Raw genomic sequence first — 23,547 nt, forward strand, 5'->3', positions numbered from 1 at the left:
TGTAAAGGCATAGCAGCAGATATAATTACACTGTTTGTCTGTTCTGCTTTTGTGTTTTGGTATATCAAATATTGCACCTGTCTCGAAGCTTGTTCTCTGTAATGGTTTGTGTCTCCAGTTTGGGGATTAAATTGCTGAACAGTGAAATCCTTCAAACAGGGTGTACCAAAATTAGATTAAAAGTGATTTCATTACACTCAAACATTTCTGCAGCTGGCCCTTTGCCTCTCTCTGCATTATCCTTTTTCTCCTTCAGGCATTATGCTTGCAAAGGGCAACAGAGGAGCTTTTACATGCTTATTATTACTGAGACTAGCTTTATTAATTGAATAACTTTTCCATGGTGAGATTTGAACTCATGTCCTCAGATTATTATCCTGGGCTGGGGCAGTAGTAGCTGAGTGACATTGTCACACTCTGCAATTGACTTGCCATTTGCTCCTACACAAGTACAGTGGCGTATGCACCACTCAGTGCCATTGGCCACGTTTAAACTCACAGGGTTGAATTTCTCCATCCTGCCTGCCACCAGGATCGTAGCGGGAGGGACACGGACCATGCAAAAGTTCGTTGACCTTGGGCAGGATTTTCCGCCATTGGGGTGAATGTGGCCGGAAAATCCTACCCTTTGCATATTGTAGATGGAAAATCCTATTCCAACCGAAAGCCCCACTCACGGTATAGAGAAGCTCCAATCCTCAGCATTATGATGAGATCTTGTGGCACGATGGGTAGTGATCCTACCACAGGGCCAGAAGATCTGGGATTGAGTCTGACACCAGGAATGTTGCCCAAGGAATGGGCATTCAATGTGGTTCAATGGGCTGATAACCAGCCTGGAAATCCTTCCATCATCAGTGTGCCGGTTTCCTCCCACAGTCCAAAAGGTGCACTGGCCACGCTAAATTCCCTCTCATTGTATCCGAACAGGTGCCAGAGTGTGGCGACTGGGGGATTTTCATAGTAACTTCATTGCGGTGTTAATGTAATCGTACTTGTGACACTAATAATTAAACTATCATTTCCCCCATTATTTCCCAAGGGGTAAAAAACAGCATGGGCGAAAAGATAGGCTAAAAACAATCCTGGGCATTGAGAATGGCAGAGGGAAGGCAATGGCCTAGTGATATTATTGCTGGACTAGTAATCCAAAACACAGCTCATGTTCCGGGAATCCGGGTTCGAATCCCGCTACAGCGGGTAGTGGAATTTGAATTCAATAAAAAAAATCTGGAATTAAGAATCTACTGATCATGAAACCATTGTTGATTGTCAGGAAAAACCCATCTGGTGTCCTTTAGAGAAGGAAATCTACCGTCCTTACCTGGTCTGGCCCACATGTGAATCCAGAACCACAGTAATGTGGTTGACTTGCAACTGCCCTTGGGCTCCTAAGGATAGGCAATAAATGCTGGCCAGCTGGCAATGCCTTCAATCCCACAAACAAACAGAAAAAAGGCCCCGGGGTGCCTTCCCTGAAGGACATTAGTGAACCAGATGGGCTTTCACAGCAATTGACAATGGTTTCATGGTCATCAGTAGACTTTAGTTATCCGATTTAGGAAGAGGGAAACTAGGAGTAATGGAAGCTGGCTGAGTTCCCCTAAATACCACTGAATATTCTTATTAATCTTCAGACTGAAACTATGGTCGGAATTTTACCGGCATGCCAGTCCCAATCCCGGGGATGAGCTAGGCTCAGAGGAAGGCATTTTCCATTGGCCTCGAGCGGGATCGTGCGAAACTTGGGCTGACGTGCTGGTAAAACTCTGCCCTATGTCTCAAAAAACCCCTCCCAGGTTGACAAATAAAGCAATGCAGATTGCAATAGAAAATGAAAATTCATAGAATCCCTATAGTGAAGAGGAAGGCCATTCAGCCCATTGAGTCTGCGCTGACCACAATCCCAACCAGACCCTCTCCCCATTACTGCATGCATTTACCCTAGTTTGTCCCCCTGACACTAAGAGGCAATTTAGCATGGCCAATCCACCTAACCTGCACATCTTTGGAATGTGGGAAGAAATTGGAAACCAGAGGAAACACACGCAGACACGGGGAGAACATGCAAACTCCAAGTCACGCAACCCAGATCTCTGGCGCTGTAAGGCATCAGTGCTAATCACTGTGCCACCATGCTGACAGGTGTGGGTGTTGCTGGCTGGCCAGCCAGCATCTACTGCCCATCCATAAGGGCATTCAAAAGTCAACCATATTGCTGTGGACACGTAGCCAGACCAGGTGAGGAAGGCAGATTTCCTTCCCTGAAGGACGTTAGTGAACCAGATGGGCTTTCACAACAATTGACAATAGTTTCATGATCATCAGTAGACTTTTAAGTCCAGATTTTTTTACTGAATTCAAATTTTACCAGCTGCCGTGATGGGACTTGAATTCGGATTCCCAGAGCAATTCCCTGGGTCACTGGATCACTCATCTGGTGACAATACCACTACGCCACAAGCTCCCCCTTAATGATGTCAGTAACTATAAAAAAAGCCTGTTACATATTGCAGAAGGACAAGAATAACATGGAACTTGTTTAATAAGTTAATACTGAAGCATGTGGGATTTATAAATCTGTGTTTAACAGACACAGGTTCATTGGAATAGGCTGTATTAGCTCACAAACACGCAGGAGAGGGATCAGTCTGGTGAGAGAAATTAAAAAAGCAGACCAATATTCCAGACCCTGAAACCTCATGCAATTAGCTTCTTGAAACAGGAAAAATAGGTACTTTGCTAAATTGGAGGAGTGATGGGTGGTAAAAATTTACACAGCGATGAGGAAAGAACAAAGAAGTTGGATTAATTGATTAGCTCTGCCACAAATATGATGGACTGAATGGCCTCCTTCTACCCTCTGGTCTATGGTTATAAAACGATTGCCTTCAGCTTGTATACCAGAGTGTGCGGAGACAGACTTGTGAACGTATCTTCCTTGCATCATGGCAGCTTTGATTAATAACTAAGTCTGCAAAATTTGCAGCTCATTGACAATTTGGAATTAGCAGACAAAACTATTTTAAAGATGTTTGGCCTGTGTGGAATGTGTGAACTTCATTGGCTGGTCTCCAGGGACCAGCAATTATATATTTGTTGCAGTTTATTTTTGGTCTGAAAGCTGTTAAGTTAGTGGCCTGGATGAGAAACTAGCTGCTGCTGGTGCCAGGCGTTGATTCCAGAATCTTCTTGGGACGGCCAAATAATTGCTCCATTTCCAACAGGTCTTGGGTTGACCGTTAGGGGAAATGTACGTGAGCTAATGGCACAGAACCTTCCAAATGTGGAGCATGTCCTGTACTCCCCAGTGTTCTGCATCATACAATCCCTACAGTGCAGAAGGAGGCCATTTAGCTTCTGATTCTCCGAACGAGCATCTTAACCAAGCCTAACATCCTCCCTCTCCCCATAACCCCACACATTTACCCTGATAATCCATCTAACCGGCGCATCTTTTGGGCACTAAGGAGCAATATACCATGGCCAATCTTCCTAAACTGCGCATCTTTGGACACTAAGGGGCAATTCAGCATGGCCAATCCACCTGGACTGGGGGAGGAAACTGGAACCCTGGAGGAATCCCACACAGACATGGGGAGAACATGCAAACTCCACACCAACAGTCACCCGAGGCCGGAATCGAACCCAGATCCCTGGTGCAGTGCTAACCACCGTGCTGCCTGTGCATGACCTGGCTTTTTTAAGCAGGGTTTGTCTGGAACACCAATTGTTATAATAATCTATTCTTGGAACGAGAATCGCCTAATTTAGAAATAGATCAAAAGTCAACATTTTTTGATGGCAGCAAACGAAGGAAAGTATCAGGGAAAATGCCTGACTGAGCGTTGAAGCAATGATCTGGAGCAGATAAATTCTCCTCAGCCCCAACTGAAAGCAAGACTTCCATTTATATAGCACCTTTCACAACCACTGGGCATCATAAGAACATAAGAACATAAGAAGGAGCAGGAGTAGGTCATCTAGCCCTTCGAGCCTGCCCCGCCATTCAATAAGATCATGGCTGATCTGAAGTGGATCGGTTCCACTTTCCCGCTTTCTCCCCATAACCCTTAATCCCCTTATCGATCAGAAATCTATCTACCTGTGACTTAAACATATTCAACGAGGTAGCCTCCATCACTTCAATCGGCAGAGAATTCCAGGGACTCATCACCCTCTGAGAGAAGAAGTTCCTCCTCAACTCTGTTCTAAACTGCACTCCCCCACTTCTTATTTTGAGGCTGTGCCCTTTAGTTCTTGTTTCCTTTCTATGTGGGAAGAATCTCTCTACCTCTACCCTATCTAGCCCCTTCATTATCTTATATGTCTCTATAAGATTCCCCTTCAGCCTTCTAAACACCAACGAGTACAGGCCCAATCTACTCAATCTCTCCTCAAATCTACTCAATCTCTCCTCATCCCTACATACTTTACAGCCAATGAAGTCCCTTTATTGAAGTATCATCACTGTTGCAATGTGGAAAATATGACAGCTAATTTTCACAAATAGCAGCCTGATTGTGACTGGATCATTTATTTGGGTGATGTTGAGTGAGGAATACACATTGGCCTGGACACAGCAGAGGACTCCTCTGGATATTTATTTAACCATCCAGCTGAGAGAGCAGGCAGGGCCTCAGGCCTTGGTATTTGTCCTCAAGATCAGGCTTGGGATTTGGAACTATGATCTTCTGACTCAGAGGAAACCTGATTTTACCGACATGGCCACCCGAGATGAGGATGTGTCTAGGGCGGTTGATAGAGGAGAGCCGGTGGATGTGGTCTTTCTGGATTTTCAGAAGGCGTTTGACAAAGTACCTCATAAGAGGTTATTGCAGAAGGTCAGGGGACTTGGAGTTGGGGGTAGGGTGTTAGCGTGGATAGAGGATTGGTTGTCAAATAGGAGGCAGAGAGTGGGGGTCAACGGGTGCTATTCGGATTGGCGGATGGTGACTAGTGGAGTGCCCCAGGGGTCGGTGCTGGGGCCTCAGCTTTTTACCATTTATATAGATGATCTGGAGGAGGGAACCGAGTGTAGGGTGTCGAAATTTGCGGATGACACCAAGATTGGGGGAACGGCAAATTGTGCGGAGGGTGTGGAGAGTCTGCATAAGGATCTAGATAGGCTGGGCGAATGGGCCAGGAAATGGCAAATGGAATTTAATGTTGGCAAGTGTGAGGTGGTCCACTTTGGTAGGAAGAATGGTAGGAAGGACTATTACTTACGGGGCGAAAAACTGCAGCAGGCGACGGTGCAGAGGGACCTCGGGGTCCTTGTGCATGAGTCGCAAAAACCCAGCTTGCAGGTGCAGCAGGTGGTCAGGAAGGCGAATGGGATGCTGGCCTTCATAGCGAAGGGGATTGAATATAAAAGTAGGGAGGTCTTGCTGCAGCTGTATAGGGCATTGGTGAGGCCGCAGCTGGAGTACTGTGTGCAGTTTTGGGCGCTGCACCTGCGCAAAGATATTTTGGCCTTGGAGGGAGTGCAGAGGAGGTTTACTAGGCTGATACCGGAGTTGAGGGGGTTGAGCTATGAGGAGAGGCTGAATAAACTAGGCTTGTACTCGTTGGAGTTTAGAAGAATGAGGGGAGATCTCATTGAGACATATAAGATGATGAATGGGATGGATAGGATAGAGGTGGAGAGACTCTTCCCGCTGAAAAAAGACAGTAGGACTAGGGGTCACAGTCTCAAGATAAAGGGGGGGCGTTTTAGAACGGAGTTGAGGAGGAACTTCTTCACTCAAAGGGTGGTGAATCTCTGGAATTCTCTGCCCATTGAAGTGGTGGAGGCTGCCTCGCTAAATATTTTTAAGACGCGGGTTGATGGGTTTTTGATAAGAGAGGGGAATTAAGGGTTATGGGGAGAGGGCGGGAAAGTGGAACTGAGCCACAACAGATCAGCCATGATCTTATTGAATGGCGGGGCAGGCTCGAAGGGCTAGATGGCCTACTCCTGCTCCTATTTCTTATGTTCTTATGAGATCATGCCCGAGGCCAGCGGGGAGCCTTGCCCCGATTTCAGGGTGGCCGTGCTGGTAAAATCAGAGCCTGAGAGGCAAAGCCACCACCGGCTGAGCCACAGAGACTCTGCAGGAACTCCTCAATCGCATCCTTTAGCGATAGGTTTGGGGGAACTTTACTGCGCACATAGGCACAATCTTGTTTAGGTATCACTTTGTTTCTATTTTGTCACAGAGTTCGCATGATGTGAAAAGTACTCTCAGCATCCTGCAAATTCTGGATGAGCTGCTGTCGGCAGGTGAGTGTGCGAGGCAGAATTCAGTCACCGTTCACCAGTCGCCTGGAACCCTGGTTAAGGGGAATCACAGTGATTTAGGGTAAACAATCTTATTTTGTCATGTTTTAAAATCCCGATCCTTTCTCTTGGTTGCTGTGCAGTAAGCTCGAGGATGGGAATCAGACTCATTTCCAACAATGAGGCTGTGTAATTGTGTGAGTGGTCAGTCGCTGTGTGTGTGTGTGTGTGTGTGTGTGTGTGTGTGTGTGTGTGTGTGTGTGTGTGTGTGTGTGTGTGTGTGTGTGTGTGTGTGTGTGTGTGTGTGAAGTATGTGGCATTTGTTCAGTATATTCCCTGATAGCATATCTGAGACTGGAACTCACATCACATCACTCAAAAGACAGCTGGCTGGAACTGCAACACACAGCCCCACTCTTTGATCTCTTCGCTGTAGTCTCTCCCCTAATTTTAGATTGCAAAATGAGTTTCAGCGCACCAACCTGATATTAATGGACCACAAAGCTGATGGTGAGGAAAGGTATGTTCACCTTTCTCTGTCTTTGTGACTTCCGTACACAACTAGGAAATGTTAATTATTTCACCAACTGCATTAATCTATATTATTGGATTTTGCAGACCAGATAGAAAGTACAGAAAGCAAAACTTGAACAAAATAATTGATCTGTCTGACTGACCCCTTCCCCTCTCTTGATTCCTGTCCTCCCACACCAAGTGTTGCTGGATAATTCAGCCTGAGGGTGCATCAAAGCATTGTTTGTATTTTTTATAGAATCCTACAGTGCAGAAGGAGGCCATTTGGCCCATTGAGTCTGCACCGATCACAATCCCACCCAGGCCCTATCCCCATAACCCCATGCCTTTACCCTAGCTAGTCCCCCTGACATTATGGAGCAATTTAGCATGGCCAATCCACCTAACTCACACATTCCTGGACCATGGGAAGAAACTGGAGCACCTGAAGGTAACCCATGCAGACACGGGGAGAACGCGCAAAATCCACACAGCCACCTGAGGCCGGAACCGAACCTGGGTCTCGGGTGCTGCGAGGCAGCAACGGCAACAACTGTGCCACCATGCTACCCAAAGTTGGTGCAGACTTGATGGGTTGAATGGCCTCTTCTGCACTGTACGGATTCTATTCTATGTCAGGGTGCCAGCTCTTGCTGTAGCATTATTCTACAATGCAGAAGCTGTCTGGTAAACTGTCTTAGTGACCATTCTTCATGAGGAAGCTAAACCATTGGATTTTAGGATTTTTTCATTCTGCCACCACTCATTAAAGATGAACAGGTGCAAATTCCAGGAGCACAGAGCTCCATCGAGTATTGATAAGATTGTTTGATCTGGAGATTTTTTTTTGGATGTGCAATTATTTTAATTGGCTTCTCTCTCTGAGACAGCACGCTAAGATAAGAAATTCGACTACACCATTCGGGGCACCTCGAATGCACATCCTGTGCTATGTGGGAACTCCAGGATGCTTTCCGTGTCCCTGGTAGCCACATCGGCAAGAAATATTGTCAGTTGCAGCAGTTCGAGCTCCAGGTTTCAGACCTTGAGCAGCAGCTATTGTCGCTGGGCAGCAGCTGTGAGGTTAAGAGTATCGTGGATAGCACATTTAGAGTAAGGTTGAAGTTTATTTATTAGTGTCACAAGTAGGCTTACATTAACCCTGCAATTAAGTTACTGTGAAAATTCCCTAGTCACCACACCACAGTGCCTGTTTGGGTACATGGAGCGGGAATTTAGCTGGCCCGATACACTCAACCAGTACATCTTTTGGAAAGTGGGAGGAAACTGAAGCACTCTGAAGAAACCCATACAGACACGGGGAGAACGTGCAGACTCCGCACAGACAGTGACCCAAACCAGGAAGAGAATCTGGATATTTGGTGCCATGAGACAGCAGTGCCAACCACTGTGCCACTGTGCCGCCCAACACAGGGATAGAGGCAATGGGTGACCAACAGGCTGGCAAGAAGAAACAGGTAGTGCAGGAGCCAGTAAGTGAAGCTCACTCTCCAACCAGTACTCAGTTATGAATAATGATGAAAGTGATGGTTCATTTGGGGATTACAGCCAGGGTCAAATCCATGGTATCATGACTGGCTTAGCTGTAAGGGAAGGGGGTGTGGGGGGGGAGTGAATGAAGAAGATTGGAAGAGCAATAGTGATTGGAGATTCGATAGACAGGGGGGACAGACAGGCATTTCTGTAACTGCAAATGTGAATCCAGGGTTTGCCTCCATTGTTCCAGTGTTAAGAATGTCACTGGCTGCAGGGATACCCTAAGGGAGAAATGTCTACAGCCTGCAGTAATGGTCCACCTCAGTACAAACAATGTATTTAGAAAGAGGGATGTGATCCTGAAGTCAGAACTTAGGGAGTTAGGCAGAAAATTAGACAGCAGGTCCTCAATGGGAGCAACATAGGAATCCTGATCTGCTATTTAATCTGATAATGGCTGATCTCTCCCTGATTTCAAGTCCACCTCCCCATCTGTTCCCCATATCACTTTAATCTGTTTTGTTTAAATCAGAAATATATCTATCTCTTTCTTGAAACCATTCAATGATTCAGACTCCATTGCGCTACAGGGCAGTGAGTTCCACAAATACACTACCTACTCTCAGTTTTAGATCTACCGCCCCTCTCTTTCTCTCTCTATTTGGGTTACTGACGGTGTCTGGGCCAGTCTGGGGGAGCCTTGTGCATTGTGGGAGATGTTCTCATTCTCTACGAGAAACAGATGTGAACAGTCACTGTGAGGGGTGCCACCAACGTACTGGCAACATTGCATAAAGCACACAGAGGAAGCCCTGGACTGAGGACCCAACCTTTCTCTGGTACAGGAATCAAGATTTCTCACCGGCATTACAGGAAGGCATCTCATCAGAACAAAGAACGATGAACAACAAAGAACAAAGAACAACCCAGCACGGGAAACAGGCCCTTCGGCCCAACAAGCCCACGCCGCCGCATCACCCTACACCTATTCTACCCTGCGTGTCTACAAATAGAACCCCTGACTTAGCCAGATTCAGGGGAGAATAGTGTCAATCTGGTAAAACCAATCAGCCTAAGAGCACATCTTTGGGGTGTGGGAGGAAACCGGAGCGCCCGGAGGAAACCCACGCAACCACAGGGAGAATGCACAAACTCCCACAGACACAGGCCCAAATCCGTGTATCTGCACAGCCAGCAGTGCTAGTCACCGAGCTGTTGCGGCGCCCGTCTACCGGTCCAGGATCAAGCACACACACCGACACGAAGTACTAGGCCACTCCCGGAACCTCCAGGAGCAGCCCACGCACAACCCACCGTGTGCATGCCCCTCGTTTGACAACGAGGTGGACCTGCACCTGCAGAGTGAAAAGACAAAAACGTTAATCACAAGCCTGCCTTTCCAGTGTCTCCCGAGGTTCTAACCCTTATTCAATAACCCCTACCATAACCCTCCATCCTCGTTTCACTCATGTGCCTATCTAACTGAACCTTAAACGAGTCCAACGTTCCCGCCTCCACCACCCCACTCGGTAGCGCGTTCCATACCCCCACAACTCTCTGCGTAAAGAACCTTCCTCTCATATCCAAATTATATCTCTCCCCCCTCACCCTTAAATCATGTCCTCTTGTATTTGTTACCAATCTAGGGAGCAGTCTCTCACTAGTGACTCTGTCTATTCCCTTCAGTATCTTATATACCTCTATCATGTCACCCCTCAATCTCTGTCTTTCCAAAGAGAACAGTCCCAATTTCTCCAACCTTTCCTCGTAACCCAACCCCTCCATGCCAGGCAACATCCTGGTAAACCTCCTCTGCACCCTTTCCAGAGCCTCCACGTCCTTCCGGTAGTAAGGTGACCAGAACTGGACGCAGTACTCCAAATGCGGTCTAACCAACGTTCTATACAACTGAAGCATTAGACGGCAGCTTTTAAACTCTATACCTCTTCCTATAAAGGCTAGCATTCCATAAGCCTTCCTGACAACATTCTCCACTTGTGTCACAACCTTCATGGATTTGTGAACCTGCACTCCCAGGTCCCTCTGTGTTTCTATACTCCTAATTTGTCTACCTTTAATCACATAGCTCCTCTCTACATTATTCCTTCCAAAATGCATCACCTCGCATTTGTCAGGATTAAATTCCATCTGCCACCTATCTGCCCACTGCACCAACCTATCTATATCCTGTTGTATCACCTGACAATCCACTTCAGTACCCGCCAACCCTGCCATCTTGGTGTCATCAGCAAACTTGCTGATCACACCACTTACGCTCTCTTCCAAGTCATTTATGTATACTACAAAGAGGAGAGGTCCCAGTACCGAGCCCTGCGGCACACCACTGGTCACTGGCCTCCAGCTGGACAAAGTCCCCTCCACAACTACCCTCTGTCTCCTATTGCCCAGCCAGTTCTCAATCCACCTAGCTACCTGACCCCGTATCCCATGCGCCTTAACCTTTTCTACCAGCCTACCATGAGGGACTTTGTCAAACGCCTTACTGAAATCCATATAGATGACATCAACGGCTCGCCCATCATCAACCGTTTTTGTCACCTCCTCAAAGAATTCCACCAGATTCGTAAGGCAAGACCTCCCTCTAACAAAGCCATGTTGCGTATCCCCAATCAGACCGCAACGCTCCAAATGCTCATACATCCTACCCCTAAGTACTTTTTCCATTAATTTCCCTACCACAGATGTCAAACTCACCGGCCTATAATGCCCAGGGTTATCCCTACTACCTTCTTTGAACAGCGGTACCACATTTGCCACCCTCCAGTCTTCTGGGACCTCACCTGTGTCCAAAGAAGAGACAAAGATTTGCGCCAGAGGCCCAGCAATTTCATCTTTCGCCTCCCTAAGCAGCCTGGGATAAATACCATCAGGCCCCGGAGCTTTATCCGTCCTTACGCTACCTAAAAGCCCTAGCACTTCCTCCCTCGTAATAGATATTTCCTGCAGCTGATCCTCAGCTCCCTCTAACAGACCGCACGATTCCGAACCCCTCTCCTTTGTGAATACCGACGCAAAGTATTCATTCAGGAGCTCCCCCATTCCCTCCGACTCAATACATAACTCCCCGCTTTTGTCCCTAAGAGGACCAATTTTCCCTCTAACTACTCTCTTGCTCCTAATATAGGAATAAAATGCCTTTGGATTCTCCTTAATCCTACCAGCCAAAGCCATTTCATGCCCTCTCTTCTCCCTTCTAATTCCCCTTTTTAGCTCCCTCCTACTCTCTCTATATTCCTCCAGCGCACTCTCCTTACCCAGTCGTTTCGACCTAACATACGCCTCCCTCTTCTTCCTGACCAAGTCTTCGATACCCCCTGTAATCCACGGCTCTCTAATCCTACCTTTCCCATCCTTCCGCTTAACCGGAACATACCTCCCCTACAACCATTTCATTTTGCCTTTAAAAGCCTCCCACTTGCCAACCGTGGACTTGCCAGCTAACAGTCCCTCCCAATCAGTGTCCTGCAGCTCACTCCTAATCCTGCTATAGCTCGCCTTTCCCCAGTTCAGCACACTCCCGTTCGGCCGGCACTCGTCCCTTTCCATTTTTATCCTAAAGTAGACAGACTTGTGGTCACTATTAGCCACATGTTCGCCTACCTCTACCTCTCCCACCTGCCCCGGCTCATTACCCAACACTAAATCCAGTATAGCCTCTCCCCTAGTCGGACTAGTTACATACTGCTCTAGAGACCCTTCCAAAACACATTTCACAAACTCCTCTCCCTCCGTACCCCCAGCTCTAGGCCCCCTCCAATTCACTCCAGGAAGATTAAAGTCCCCCACTACAACCACCCTATTCTTCCTGCACCTATCCAAAATGCCCCTGCAAATACCTTCCTCCACTGACCTCGGGCTGTTGGGTGGCCTATAGTACACCCCTAGCAATGTAATCTCTCCCTTTTTATTCCTCAACTCCACCCACAGCGACTCAATCCCTATCTCTTCCATATTGTCCTCCCTCTGCATTACTGTGATGTTTTCCTTTACCAACAGTGCCACCCCTCCACCTCTCTTCAACCCTCTTCTGTCACACCTAAAACACTTGTACCCAGGAACATTCAGCTGCCAGTCCTGCCCTTCCCTTAACCATGTCTCTGTTACAGCCACCACATCTAACTGCCTCACAAACATCAAGGCCCTAAGCTCATCCGTTTTCCCTGCCACACTCCTAGCATTGAAACAGACACAGTTCAACCCACAAGTGTCCCTCGGAACCTCCTTCTCCCTGATACTTTTCCTTTCACCCGACTGTCTCCCAGCCACCTCCCCACCCCCCCTCCATATTAGTTTAAACCCTTCGTAAACACCCCAGCTAACCTCCCCGCTAAGACATTAGTTCCCCTCCCGTTGAAATTCTCCCCACCCCTCCTGTACAATTGCCCTTCTCTCCTAAACACCTCCCAGTGATCCACAAAAGTAAAGCCCTCCACCCTACACCAATCCCTCAACCATGCATTCAGCTGCATGATCTCGTCATTCTTTGCCCTGCTGGTACTGGGCAACAACCCAGAGAGTGCCACCCTGGAGGTCCTACTCTTTAGTTTGGCCCCCAACTCCCTAAATTGCCTACGGACCTCTACCCTACTCCTCCTTCCTATGTCCCCCTCCCCTACATGTACTATGACCTCAGCCTGTGCCCCCTCCCCTTTCAAAATTCCCTCTACCCTGTCCGTTACGTCCTTTACCCCTGCTCCAGGGAGGCAGACCACCATCCTGGAGTCACGCCTCTGTCCACAGAACCTCCTATCGATACCTCTGACCCTCCCGTCCCCTACCACTATCACCTTGCCAGCCCCCTTCTGTCCCTCTAAGTTAGTCACCTCCTCCTGCCTATCTTTCTGTGCCCCTGTCAACGAACCTTGGGGGGCCTCTGGGGAGGCTGGGGGACCCCGACTACTCTTCTTCTTCCTCTTTCCCCTCCTCACAGTCGTCCATCCTCCCTTCTCTTCAGCCCTTGAGACCTCCTCCTGCTCATGGTTCCCAGCCATTATCTCCTCGTTCTCCCTGACTAGAAACGCATCTTCCAGCCGCCCCTCGAGTTGCCTGACCCGGGCCCTCAAGCGCTGCAGTTCCAAACATTTACTGCAGATGTGGACCTTGGGGACACGTGACACCACCAGGAACTCCCACATGTGGCACCTGACACAACTTACATTCCTCCCTATATTCCCTACCATGTCCCAACCTCCTGTAAGTGCCCAAAGGTAGAAATCTGTCACTCACCTTCTCTAAGCCTGCTCTCTCCTAAGCCCAGCGAGCCAAAGCCCTCCTCACTCAGTTCCCACTCACTCCGCTGCCCGCTCCCGACGCTGCCCGCTCCCGACGCTGCCCGCTCTATGCTGCTACCCCTATTTTTATACCCCCCGCTCCCCCTTAACGACAATCCCCTGGCCTAACTTCCGGTACGGAAGTAAACTACACTCTAACAAGCCCCGAGAACCGGAAGTACAGGAAAAAAGCGGTTTTTACTTTAAATCAGCCACTCACCACAGCCACAGCCACCAGGTTCAATGCTCCGGAGAACAAAATGAAATGGGTGCAATAAGTGAGAGTTTATTTACAGAGGTGGACACGATCTCAAATTGCTTACACCACACCCACGCTGTTCTACTAGAACATTTTAAACTTTCTAATCCTGCCACTATGTCTTGGCACATCCCAGAATCCATAGCAGAGGTGGAGGCAGCTTCCTGTCTGCCATTGTCTTGGCAGGCATCCTTTGGAGGGCCATTGCCTACTTTTGGGGTCCTGCCCCGCGGCAGTGTCACCGCCTTCAGCTGCATCTGAGGCGGGTCACAGGAAGAGGGGACTTGGATGGGTGACACAGTCAGAGTCACCTGGGAAGATGGTCCCAGTCTGTGCACCAGCTGCACCCCCCCCTCTCTCTGGGTGCCCAAAGGCTCCTGGCCCCATCCTTGGGATAGAGAACAGCTAGGCTGAGCTTGAGAAGCTCTGCCGTCCTCTGGCTTTGGCACTCATAGATCCTCACAAGTACTTGCACAATGGAATGCGTATCTTGCACTATGGAGTGCATTTCTTAAGTTTATTTATTAGTGTCACAAGTAGGCTTACATTAACACTGCAATGAAGTTACTGTGAAAATCCCCGAGTCGCCACATTCTGGCACCTGTTGGGTACACTGAGAGAGGATTTAGAGTGGCCGATACACCCTAACCAGCACGTCTTTCGGAAGGAAACCGGAGCACGTGGAGGAAACCCACCATAGAGTGCAAGTGCCTGGGGAAAAGCCCTGCACCAGGGTCTCCACGGTGGCTGAACCCTGGCTGTAATGACCTGGTTGCATTGGAGGGTCTATCCGCCCAGAAGCAAGCTGGAAGAAACCATGTGCTGTTTGCTTTAATGATTGTAATTTCAAGGGGAGTACATTGTGTGATAACACATAAAATGATGATGTTCCTTTCTATAGTTTAAAGTAAAAGTTGCCTACAAAAAAGAAAATAGTGTTTAGCTGACAGTATTCTTAGTCATTTGTTACAGTAAAACAAAGGCAATCTTGTTGTGTCATTCTTTCACCTAGAAACTGGAAGATTGAATCCCTTTTTTAAAGGTATCAGTCTCTCTAGTGATTGTAAATCATTAATCATAAATCATTAAGTTTAGAAGGATGAGGGAGGATCTTATAGCGATGTATAAGATAATGAAAGGGATGGATAGGGTAGAGGTAGAGAAATTCTTCCCGCTTAGAAAGGATAGCAGGACTCGAGGGCACAGCCTCAAGATAAGGGGGAGGGGGGTGCAGTTTAGATCAGATTTGAGGAGGAACTTCTTCACTCAAAGGGTGGTGAATCTCTGGAATTCTCTGCCCATTGGAGTGGTGGAGGCTGCCTCGCTAAATATATTTAAGTCACGGGTAGATAGGTTTCTGATAGACAGGGGAATTAAGGGTTATGGGGAGAGAGCGGGGAAGTGGAACTGATCCACTTCAGATCAGCCATGACTTTATTGAATGGCGGGGCAGGCTCGAAGGGCTAGATGGCCTACTCCTGCTCCTATTTCTTATGTCCTTATGTTCTTATTAAAGGTGGTAGGACAAATTGAGAGAATGGTTAATAAAGCATAAGACATCGTAGGCTTCATTAATAGGGGTGTAGAGTACAAAAGGAAGGAAATTATGTCAAACCTGTATGAATCACGGGATTTATTGTGTCCAGTTCTGGGCGCCACTCTTCAGGAGAGAATGCAGAAGCAATTATCAAAATGATTCCTGGGATGAGGAACTTCTTATAAACCGATTAGAGAATTTGTGAATGCTGGAGATTTGATGGCTGTATTTAAAATCAGGAGGGTTCTGGGCAGAGTAGATTGGGAGAAACTTCTCCCCTTGGTGGAAGGATCACGCAAAAGAGGGTTCAGAATTAGGGTAATTGGGCAAAGAAACAATAGCGACAGGAGGAGAAACCTTTCCCTGGATCTGGAGTGCATTGCTGGAAAACATCGTGAAGGCAGTTTCATTCAAAGTGTTAGAAAGGGAATTGGATTGATACCTGAAAAGTCGGAATGTGCTGGGCTGTGGGGAGGAGCGGGGGGGGGGGGGGGGGGGGGGCGGTAGTGGCACTGGGTGAACTGTTCCTTCAGAGAGTTGGCACAGACACGATGGGCTGAATGGCCTGCTTCTGTGCGTCAATCCTTCTCTAATTCTGAGATCCCACTTCCTATTACACTGGCGTGATGTATGTAATGGAATAATTTATCAGACAGAAACTAGTTCACACCAAAGCCAGACAAGAGTATGACAGTCTGAGACGACCCATGGTCAACATTCCTTCCTCAATGAGAAGGATTTGAGAACAATATGGTAGAGAAGGAGGCCAATTGGCCCATTGAGCTTGTGCCAGCTCTTTGAAATAATTCACTTCACAAACCTCTCTTCTTCTTTAAAACCGACTTTTTTGACCATCTTTTCTAGTCGCTCCTTATTTTACTTAATGTCATTTGTTACTTGATGTTCAATGTATTGAAGGAATTAAACACAAGTTGCCACATTTTCTTTCATCTTTATATTGTTTCAGGTACGGTCAAACGGATCAGTTACATGATCTCAAAGGGTGGCAGTGAGGCATTGCTACACACACTAGTGAATATGACCAGGATATTTCCTCCCAATTACTATGTCCTCTTACTTCTAATGCACTTAATCGTCAAAGTTGGACAAAGAGGTAAGGAATAGAATCTAATGTTTTTACATTTTGGCATTCGTGACTTTACAGGAGTAACTATGGAGGTAAAAGGGATGAATGTATATTTGGGGCAGCAAGGTAGCACAGTGGTTAGCACTGCTGCCTCACAGCTCCACGGACCAGGATTCAATTCCGGCCTTGGATGACCATCTGTGTGGAGTTTGCACATTCTCCCTGTGTCTGTGTGGGTTTCCTCCGGGCGCTCTGGTTTCCTCTCACACTCCAAAGATATGTGGGTTAGGAGGATTTGCCATGCTAGATTGCCCCTTAGTGTCCAAAAATGCGCAGGTTAGATGGATAAGTCGTGTAAAGTGTGTGGAGTTACGAGGAAAAGATGGGTGAGAGGGCCTGGGTAAGATACTCTGTCAGAGAGTCGGTGCTGACTCGATGGGCCAAATGGCTCCTCCTGCCTTGCAGGGATTCTATAGATAAATGAGCTGGACCTTGGTGTAAAGTGCATGGTTTCAAAATTTGTGAACAGTACAAAATTTAGAAGTATTGTGAGCTGTGAGGAGGATAGAATAGAAATTCATAAATAGGCAAATTGAGACATTTTGTCAATGTAAACTGATAAGGCCATAAATAAAAAAAAGCTAATTCTCTGATTTAGCAATTAGCAGCACAAATAAACTGGACAGGTAGTGGCAAATTTGTATCAGTGAGGCTGCGGTGTGGCTTATGTAAATTCTGCGTTCAATATTCTGTACTAATGGATATGGAAATGGGTTGTTGGAAATGAGGCAGCCTGTCCGTGCCTGGTACCCATTGTGAGAATCCCAGAAAATTGCATGAGGGCCTAGAAAAGGCTCTCCAACCAGCGCCGAACTGCTCATAATCACTCCAATCCCTTGCTAATGGCACAACTGGATCTCGCCCAGAAAGGTAGAATTTAAATATGCTTAGCCTGTTCGACACCAGATTCTCCGAGCTATTGATCCTTGGGCACTCTGCGAACCTGGCGAACAGAAACCAGGCATGATGGCCATGTCAGAGGGCTTGCAGGCCATTGAATCCCCCAAGTGGTTGGTGACATGGCTGGGCAGTGCCCACCTGACAGTGCCAACCTGGCACAGTGGCACTGCCAGTTAGGCACTTGCAGTGTGCTGGGGGAAGTACCAAGGGGATGGGGCCAGAGTGGGGAGTTATGAAAGGGGGATATACAGGGAAGTTATGCGGCAGGGACTATGATGGGTAGAGGCTATGATGGGGTGCTATGCAGGTGATGGAGGGGCTATGAAGGGTCGGGCAAGTTGGGGGTCCTGAAGGGGGTCCTATTGGGAGGGACCCAATGCCCAGTGGCAGCAATCCCTTTCAAAGTCGGGGTGGGGAAATGTGCCGCTTATAAGGGGAAGATTCCTGATGTTTGTAGAGGGGGTGAGGGGGTCCCTCGTGCACTGTGAGATCAGAGCGTCCTATCAAAATGCGCCTAATCATTTTGTAGCTGGGCTGACTGGTGTGTTTGGGCCCAGCCCCTCCCAGAACCAGTGTGCAACTCATCACTGTCCCAAAAACTGACTGAGTGTGAAACGATTGCGGTCCAGTCCACGCTGGGCAGACGGGTGCAGATCACTCCAGTTTTCTCACCATTATGACACGAGTGATTTTTTGGTAAAATTCTGCCCAATGTTTATGGAGAGAAAGTAGATCTGTGGAGAAACAACTCGATTGCAAAGCTGATGAGTTGATGATTCTATAAGTTTACTTCAATGATGTAAGAAGGTCTGGGAACACCACGATGATCAATAAAACAGACTCCTGATTAGCGTACTGCTTCACAGCATCAGGGATCTGGGTTCAATTCCAGCCTCGGGTGACTGCCTGTGTGGAATCTGTACATTCTCCCTGTGTCTGCAGTTTCCTCCCACAATCCAAAGATATGCAGGTTAGGTGGATTGTTCATGCTAAATTTCCCTTTAGTGTCCAAAGATGCGTTGGTTAGGTGGATTAGCCATGGTAAATGTGTGGGGTCATGGGGAGGACCTGAGTGAGATACTCTTTTGGAGAATTGGTACAAACTCGATGGGCCTCTTTGTGAACTATGGTTTCTATGGTTCTATGGTGTCAGCAACAATTTGATGACTGAATAGGGGGCGTGAATAATTCTCACAGCATCTGGTCTTTTATAAAACTATCTGATGACATTTGTCACAGACAGGAAGTTTGGACAGAAAGCTCAAGAGATTGGAGCCATTGATGAGACCTTGAAACTGCTGCAGCTCAGTCTACCGCAGCCCAAGTACGTCACCCCCTGTCTGTGGGTTCTCAGGATCTATGCGTCTAATGGTAAGTGTCACTGAAGATCACAAACTTGGAAACTTTAAATGACTTCTTCTAAGAAGCCCTAATGTGATCAATAAGATATATAGGAATAGAATTAGGCCATTTGGCCCATTGAGTCTGCTCCACCATTCAATCAAAGCTGATACCCTCATTCTCCTTCCTTCCTGTAACTATGATCCCCTTAGTGACCAAGAACGTTTCTATCTCTGTCTTAAAGGCACTCAATGACCCAGCCTCCACAGCTCTCTGTGGCAATGAATTCCACAGATTCACCACCTTCTGACTGAAGAAATTTCTCCTCATCTCAGTTTTAAAGGAGCGTCCCTCCACTCTGAGGTTGTGCCCTCGAATTCTAGTCTATTTAATAATTAAGAACTTAGTAACAGAATTCCAGTATTTCAACTTCTGCAAGCATCAGTTTTAGCAGAGTGCAATTGCTATGATTATACCTCCTGAGCTTGTTGAGAAATTCAAATCAAATTAGCTGTTCAGTGAATTAATTTGGTGTTTTAGAATCATTTCCTCAGGGCTTCTTGTAATATGGGTTAACTATTAATATTAGTTAATCATATTACTTCATGTAATATTGCTTAACTCCTCCCTTATCACCCATGACTGAGTGTTCCTACTCAACTTGCCCACTTGAAAATCACTAACCCTTTAAATAGTTACGTTTATTGTTAGTTAAGAGGCTGCACTCATCTCCTGCCACCTTGTGATCCAGGATGTTTGCGCTCCTTATTATTCTATTGCAAGTAAAGGAGGCTTTAATATCTTGATCCCCACATGAATATTAATTGGTTCCTCCTGCTCTTTCACACAATGAGCGCATAGATTGTACACGTTTTTCCTCTGGCTTAGTTAATATTAATAATAAAATCAAAATACTTTGGACGCTGGAAATAAAAACAGAAAATTCTGGAAATGCTCAGCAGGTCAGGCAGCATCTGCGGAGAGAGAAACAGAGTTACTGTCTCAGGTCTGTGAGCTGTCTTTGGATATAAAACTGTTTGCTATGCCCTTGTCTCTGTACATGATTAAGTTCTGACATTGTCCTGTTCCATAAGTATTGCTGTTAAATATTTCTGGTGTTCCTGTCCAGCAGGATGTAGAAACATTAAAACTAGAAGTAGGAGTAGGCCATTCGGCCCTTCAAACCTGCTCTGCCATCTGTGATGACCATCGAAATCAATATCCTGATCTACGCGCCCCCCATATCCCTTGATCCCTTTATCCCCAGGAACAGAAACATTCCTGATATATACCTGTTATTGGTTGAGCTGTTATATTTTTGTCAAGTTGCACTTGTACAGAATGTATCCAATTCCTGACACTTGCTTCCATTGTGCGTTCTGATCCCAGCCCGTCCTATCATGGAGATGTCCTTTTCCAGGGAGCTGCCTTGTTCCTGTCTTACCGTGGGTGCTTCTTTTCAATATCCAACTGGCCCAAAGAAATATTGCCAAGCGTACACTTGATCTTTGAGTTGTAAGGGAACTGACAGCCAAGGCCTGATGCCTTTCTCTGGTTTGCAGGGAGAACATCACCAGGGTAGTGAGCTCTTTTCTTGCTGGCTAATTTCATCGTGTATGGGGCCCAGAAGCAGAGCATTCAGCTCAGCCAGTTCATGATGGAGAGGTGATGGCCTAGTGATATTATCATCAAGCTATTAATCCATAGGCTCAGCTAATGTTCAGGGGACCCAGGTTCAAATCCTGCCATGGCAGATGGTGGAATTTGAATTCAACAAAAAAATGTCTAATATTAATAATTTTCTGATGACCATGAAACCACTGTCAGAAAAAAACCCATCTGGTGCACTGATGATCTTTAGAGAAGGAAATCCGTGTCCTTATCTGGTCTGGACCACATGTGACTCCAGAGCCACAGCAACGTGGTTGACTCCCTACTGCCTCCCAGGCAACTAGGAATGGGCAATAAATGCTGGCCAGCCAGCGATGCTTGTGTCGCACAAATGAATGAAAAAATAAGTTCTTAGAGTAGTTTTGTTAATGAGCAGGAAGTGATCAGTTGTCCTTTTCAATTTTCTTCTCCCAAGAGGATATTTTCACTCTTCCCAATATCTGGGTAACAGACTGAGAATCCCCTTTTGTAGATCCTCTCGGCTACTGACTCTATCTTGTTGGTGTTCCAGAAGTCAGCAGGCTTGACTATGCTTAAGCTTTAAGGCTGTAATTGCCACAACAATTTACTGAACAAAACTGAAATGAATCAACCATATAGTGAGACGATGGTGGGTGGCTCAATTTGGAAACAATGATTTGTACAAACCTGATGGGCTGAATGGCCAGTTCCAACACTGGAGCCCACATCAGGCAGGATTAAACCCTATCTCAGCGCGTACAGCAACATTGCTTTACCCAGGTACTAGATTGCTTAGCAAGTCAATGAATCATGCTAATAATTTTTTAAAAATGTTAATTTATGGGATGTGGGCATTGCTGGCTAGGCCAGTATTTATGTCCCTTTAATGTGGTCAAGTTAATCGGATTTCTTTGTTTATAAATTACATATATTTGACGCTGCCTTTACAGCTGCAACTGGAGCTGCGCTGGGTAAGAGTGGAATTATGAGCCTTCTGTTTAAACTGATATCTCCATACACAACCAGGAACACAAAGGCTATCAGGTAAGGATTGGGGCCTGACACAATGCAATTGGGCTATTCTATTCTTGAGAGTTCAGTCTGCCTCTCGGTCAAAGGGCTGTGTTTTCAACAGCTTCACTTTGATGATCAAATCAATAATTTAAATAATAGTAATTAGTATTAAATTCTGTCTCATGGTGGCACAGTGGTTAGCACTGCTACTTCAGAGTGCCAGGGATCCAGGTTCAAGTCCTGGCTCAGGACATCGTCAGTGCACGTTCTTCCCATGTCGGTTTGGGTTTCCTCCAGGTGCTCCGGTTTCCTCCCACAGTCCGAAAGACATGCTGACTAGGTGCATTGGCTGTGCTAAATTCTCCCTCAGTGTACTGAACAGGCGATAGAGTGTGAAACTAGGGGATTTTCATGGTAACTTCACTGCAGTGTTAATGTAGGTCTATATGTGATATTAATAAACAAACTAAAACTTATCTATCTGCAATGTTCTGTCCAAGTACTCAAGTCTCACAGCATGAGATTCTTGGGTCATTTACTATGGAAGAGAAGCTCAGCTGGTTCCTGGTTGCCGTCCTCATCATTTTTATCTTTGGTTTACCTTTTTTTCAGGTGGGCTGTTACCTTGGCTAAAAAATACCCCACGTACTCTTTACGATGGGATTGGAGTGAGGTGGGACCCATTGGTCATGAGCATCCAATATTCAGTGGTGTCGCAGCTTAAGCCAAAACATTAATGACTCTGAGGTGGGAATATTGTCATGGAGTCAGTGGGCACTTCGCCCGCACGCTACGTGGATGCCAACGCAATATTCTAAATGCCAGTCATCAGGGTTCTCCAGATGGGAGTTTGATTGTTTGCTTTCTGATTTGGGAATGTTACGGCCAGGCCAAGGCTCGCTTCCACTAATAAAGTGTTGCAGCTTTAATGAGAGCTTTCAATATGCTGGGACAATGGGTGGGATTTTCCGACTGTGTTCGCTCCGAGCCTGTAATCAAAGGAACTTTGCATGTTCTGCCTCCTGCCCGCTGCGATCCCTGTGGTGGGCAGGACTGGAAAATTCCCCCCATTGTCATTGTGTATGGTATACTACAGCACCACCGCTGGTAGGAGGACACAATTACAAGCATGACAAGTTTACATGGGCAGTTTCCATTCTAAACATAGATGCAAGTATTTGTAATATAAATATAAAAATAAGACTTTAAAATGGAAACAGAATTACATTGTTTTGCCCTGATGCAATTATCTCCTCACCCTCTATTACTCCCTCATCTTTAGGGCAAACTTGGTCTGAATTCTCCATGGAATCATAGGCTGGAATTTTACCACCCTGCCCCCCACAGGGATCAGAGCAGGCGAGGGGTGGAAGATGGAAAGGTCTGTTGACCTTGGGCAGGATTTTATGGTTTCAGGACAAGGGAGGCCATAAAATCGGGCCCGTTGAATTCCTGAAGTACAGAAGGAGGCCGTTTGGCCGGCACTGACAACAATCCCACCCAGGCGCTAACCCCATAACCTAACATATTTACCTTAACTAGTCCCCCTGAAATCATGGCCAGTCCACATAACATGCACATCTTTGGAGTGTGGGAGGAAACTGCAGCACCCAGAAGAAATCCACGCAGACTTGGGGAGAATGTGTACACTCCATAAGGACAATGACCCAAGGTCAGAATTGAACCTGGGTCTCTGGCGTTTTTAGGCAGCAGTGCTAATCAATGTGCCACCATAATGCCCACGTATAATGCCATTGGAGATTGATCGGTATAATTTCTCTGTTTATACCATGTACTGGTATATTTATTAAGCAATTTCTATGATGCCCTTTATTATATACTCATGTACATTCTTTGGTCAGCATATGGTTCTTGCCAGTTTATATATTGCCAATTCATAGTTTAAACTCTGTTTTATATTATTCACTCATTGATAGCTACCAACCTACATCTCAATTTATATTGTATATATACTGTGGGTGTGCATTTACAGGAGTAATAGTTTTTAAAGAGGTGTTAATGATTTTCTTATTATTAATTTTCTTATAAATTTTGTGTCAGGTGTTGTATGTATTTTAAAATAAGAATATATCCCACAGTGTTATCAGTGGTTTTATTAAAAACAATAATGTGATGTGAAGGATTATTAACCAG

General features: G+C 46.4%; 1 protein-coding gene across 1 annotated transcript in view; it reads left to right on the forward strand.

Annotated features, from left to right (window-relative positions):
* The window catches only part of agbl1 (AGBL carboxypeptidase 1), a 223,136-nt gene that overhangs the window by 11,022 nt on the left and 188,567 nt on the right, over positions 1 to 23,547 (forward strand). The window contains exons 2-5 of the mRNA XM_080214182.1: positions 6,202 to 6,265; positions 16,327 to 16,473; positions 18,646 to 18,777; positions 21,330 to 21,423. Of these exons, the coding sequence (XP_080070308.1) occupies positions 6,202 to 6,265; positions 16,327 to 16,473; positions 18,646 to 18,777; positions 21,330 to 21,423 (437 nt within the window). The remainder of the gene's footprint in view (positions 1 to 6,201; positions 6,266 to 16,326; positions 16,474 to 18,645; positions 18,778 to 21,329; positions 21,424 to 23,547) is intronic.

This window comes from Carcharhinus amblyrhynchos, chromosome 28 (genome assembly GCF_965287045.1).
Source record: "Carcharhinus amblyrhynchos chromosome 28, sCarAmb.v2.hapA, whole genome shotgun sequence".
NCBI lineage: Eukaryota > Metazoa > Chordata > Chondrichthyes > Carcharhiniformes > Carcharhinidae > Carcharhinus > Carcharhinus amblyrhynchos.